This window comes from Papaver somniferum, chromosome 7 (assembly GCF_003573695.1).
Source record: "Papaver somniferum cultivar HN1 chromosome 7, ASM357369v1, whole genome shotgun sequence".
Taxonomy (NCBI): Eukaryota; Viridiplantae; Streptophyta; class Magnoliopsida; order Ranunculales; family Papaveraceae; genus Papaver; species Papaver somniferum.
Window position 1 is genome coordinate 264546191 of NC_039364.1, and position 1971 is coordinate 264548161.

General features: G+C 41.8%; 1 protein-coding gene across 1 annotated transcript; it reads right to left on the reverse strand.

Annotated features, from left to right (window-relative positions):
• Positions 1 to 1335, reverse strand: LOC113296510. The gene has a single exon (XM_026544813.1). It carries the CDS (start codon positions 1333 to 1335, stop codon positions 1 to 3), a length of 1335 nt encoding a protein of 444 aa, XP_026400598.1.
• Positions 1336 to 1971: the final 636 nt, after the last annotated feature.

The window sequence follows — 1971 nt, forward strand, 5'->3', positions numbered from 1 at the left end:
CTAGTGCTCTCGGAGAACACTAACTAGTATACTTTCTTGATCGGGCTCTAAGTCAGAGGCAATTATGGAAAGAATAGTATTTTCACTACCAAGAAATACATATTTCAGTGTATCTGCTAGCGGCTTTAATTCAAGGGTGGGGGCCTTAACTGATGATGGGAGGGGTTTATCTATGGTCGGCGGAAGAGGTTCTGGTTTACGCTTCCATTTATCATAATTCATTACCGGCGCACAATATAACAATGCATTAACTTCTTCAAAATGACTATCCTCATCATAGTAGGCTCCAAAGTGGGCCAAGCACGCCTCTAAAGGATCGCTAACACTATTGGTGGTAAAGGTATTCTCAACTAGAGAACCAATCATGCACATAGACTCATAGTTTCCGGGATCCGGTGGGGCTTGTAACGCCTTAAAAATGTTCACCGAGATTTTCTGATTCCCAAATGAAAATTCTACTAGGCCAGTTTGACAATGTATGACTGCATTTGCAGTGGCTAGAAACGGAAGACCTAGGATTATTGGGATATTTAAATCTTGACTAGAGACAGGTTGAGTGTCTGAATTCACAAAGTCAACTGGATAGATAAAGTTTTCTACCTGAACCAAAACGTCTTCAATAATTCCACGTGGGATTTTGACTGACCTACCGGCTAACTGTAGTGTTATCCTAATTGGTTTCATCTCCCCTAGTCCAAGTTTTTCATATACCAAGAAAGGTAAAAGCTTCACACTAGCCCCAAGATCTAATAGAGCATTGTCTATCGTTTTTTTACCTTTGACACATGTGACAGTAGGACAACCAGGATCTTTAAATTTGACTGGGTACTTTTGTGAGATTATGGAACTCACTTGTTGGGTCAAGAAGGCCTTCTTATGGACACTCGCGTCTCTCTTGACAATACACATATCTTTTAAGAACTTGGCCATAGTCGGTACATGTTTTATTGCATTTAACAAGGGCAGGTTTATCTTAACTTGCTTAAAGATGTCTAGGATTTCAACATATGTACTAGGATTTTTCTTAGCGAGTCTCTGAGGAAATGGTGCAGGTGGCATGTACACTCGCTCAGGGGTAGCTTCCTCACTTGGACTCTTAGCACTCTCAGGCTCAATAGGGTCTTTAGGAAAAGTTTGGTCAACCTCAGTCTCTTTTGCAGCTCGACTACTATCCTTAGGTAGTTCTACCGAGTTCTCTAATGTTTTACCACTCCTAAGGGTGATAACTTCTTTGACATGTTCGTTGTGGTTAGAACTACCTGGACCTATTACCCTGGTTGAATCCTTTCGGATTTGGAGTCGTTTGGCTAGGAAATGTCCCGTCCTCCCTATCATTTAACTTGTTTGAAAGTTGAATTATTTGAGTTTCTAAGTTACTAATAGCTTGGGAATTATTCTGCTGGTTACGCTGACTCATTTGGACAAAGTCATCGAACTTTTAGTTACTTTGGACAGCACTTTGAGCTAAAAGTTTCATAGATTCCTGTAGAGATGTCAACTTATGATCAACTGGGCTTGGTTCTTGGGCTTGAAGATGGTTCCTAGAAATACCTGGTGGTGGGTTGCTAGATGGGCCTCCTTGATGGTTACCTTTAGACCACGAGAAATTCGGGTTATGTCTCCAACCGGGGTTATAGGTATTAGAGTATGGGTTGAACTTGGGCCGATTCTCATATTTAGAGTTCATACCACCATGTAGGACACTAACCTGGTCACGAGTAGTTTCACTAGGGTATAACAAAGGACAGTGAGGTCCAATATGACTTTGATCACCACAAATGGTACATGGATAGGTTCTGGGCTCACTGTTACAGCTTATAATCTGGTTGGACCCTTGGTTCATCTCTAAGGCCTCTAGACGCCTAAGGATATCAGACCCATTATCGACTCTATTAACCCTATGGATAGGGTTCCTAGATATTTCGGGCTCCCTCATTGAAGCCCATTGACGAGTCTTCTCAGCTAGCTCGA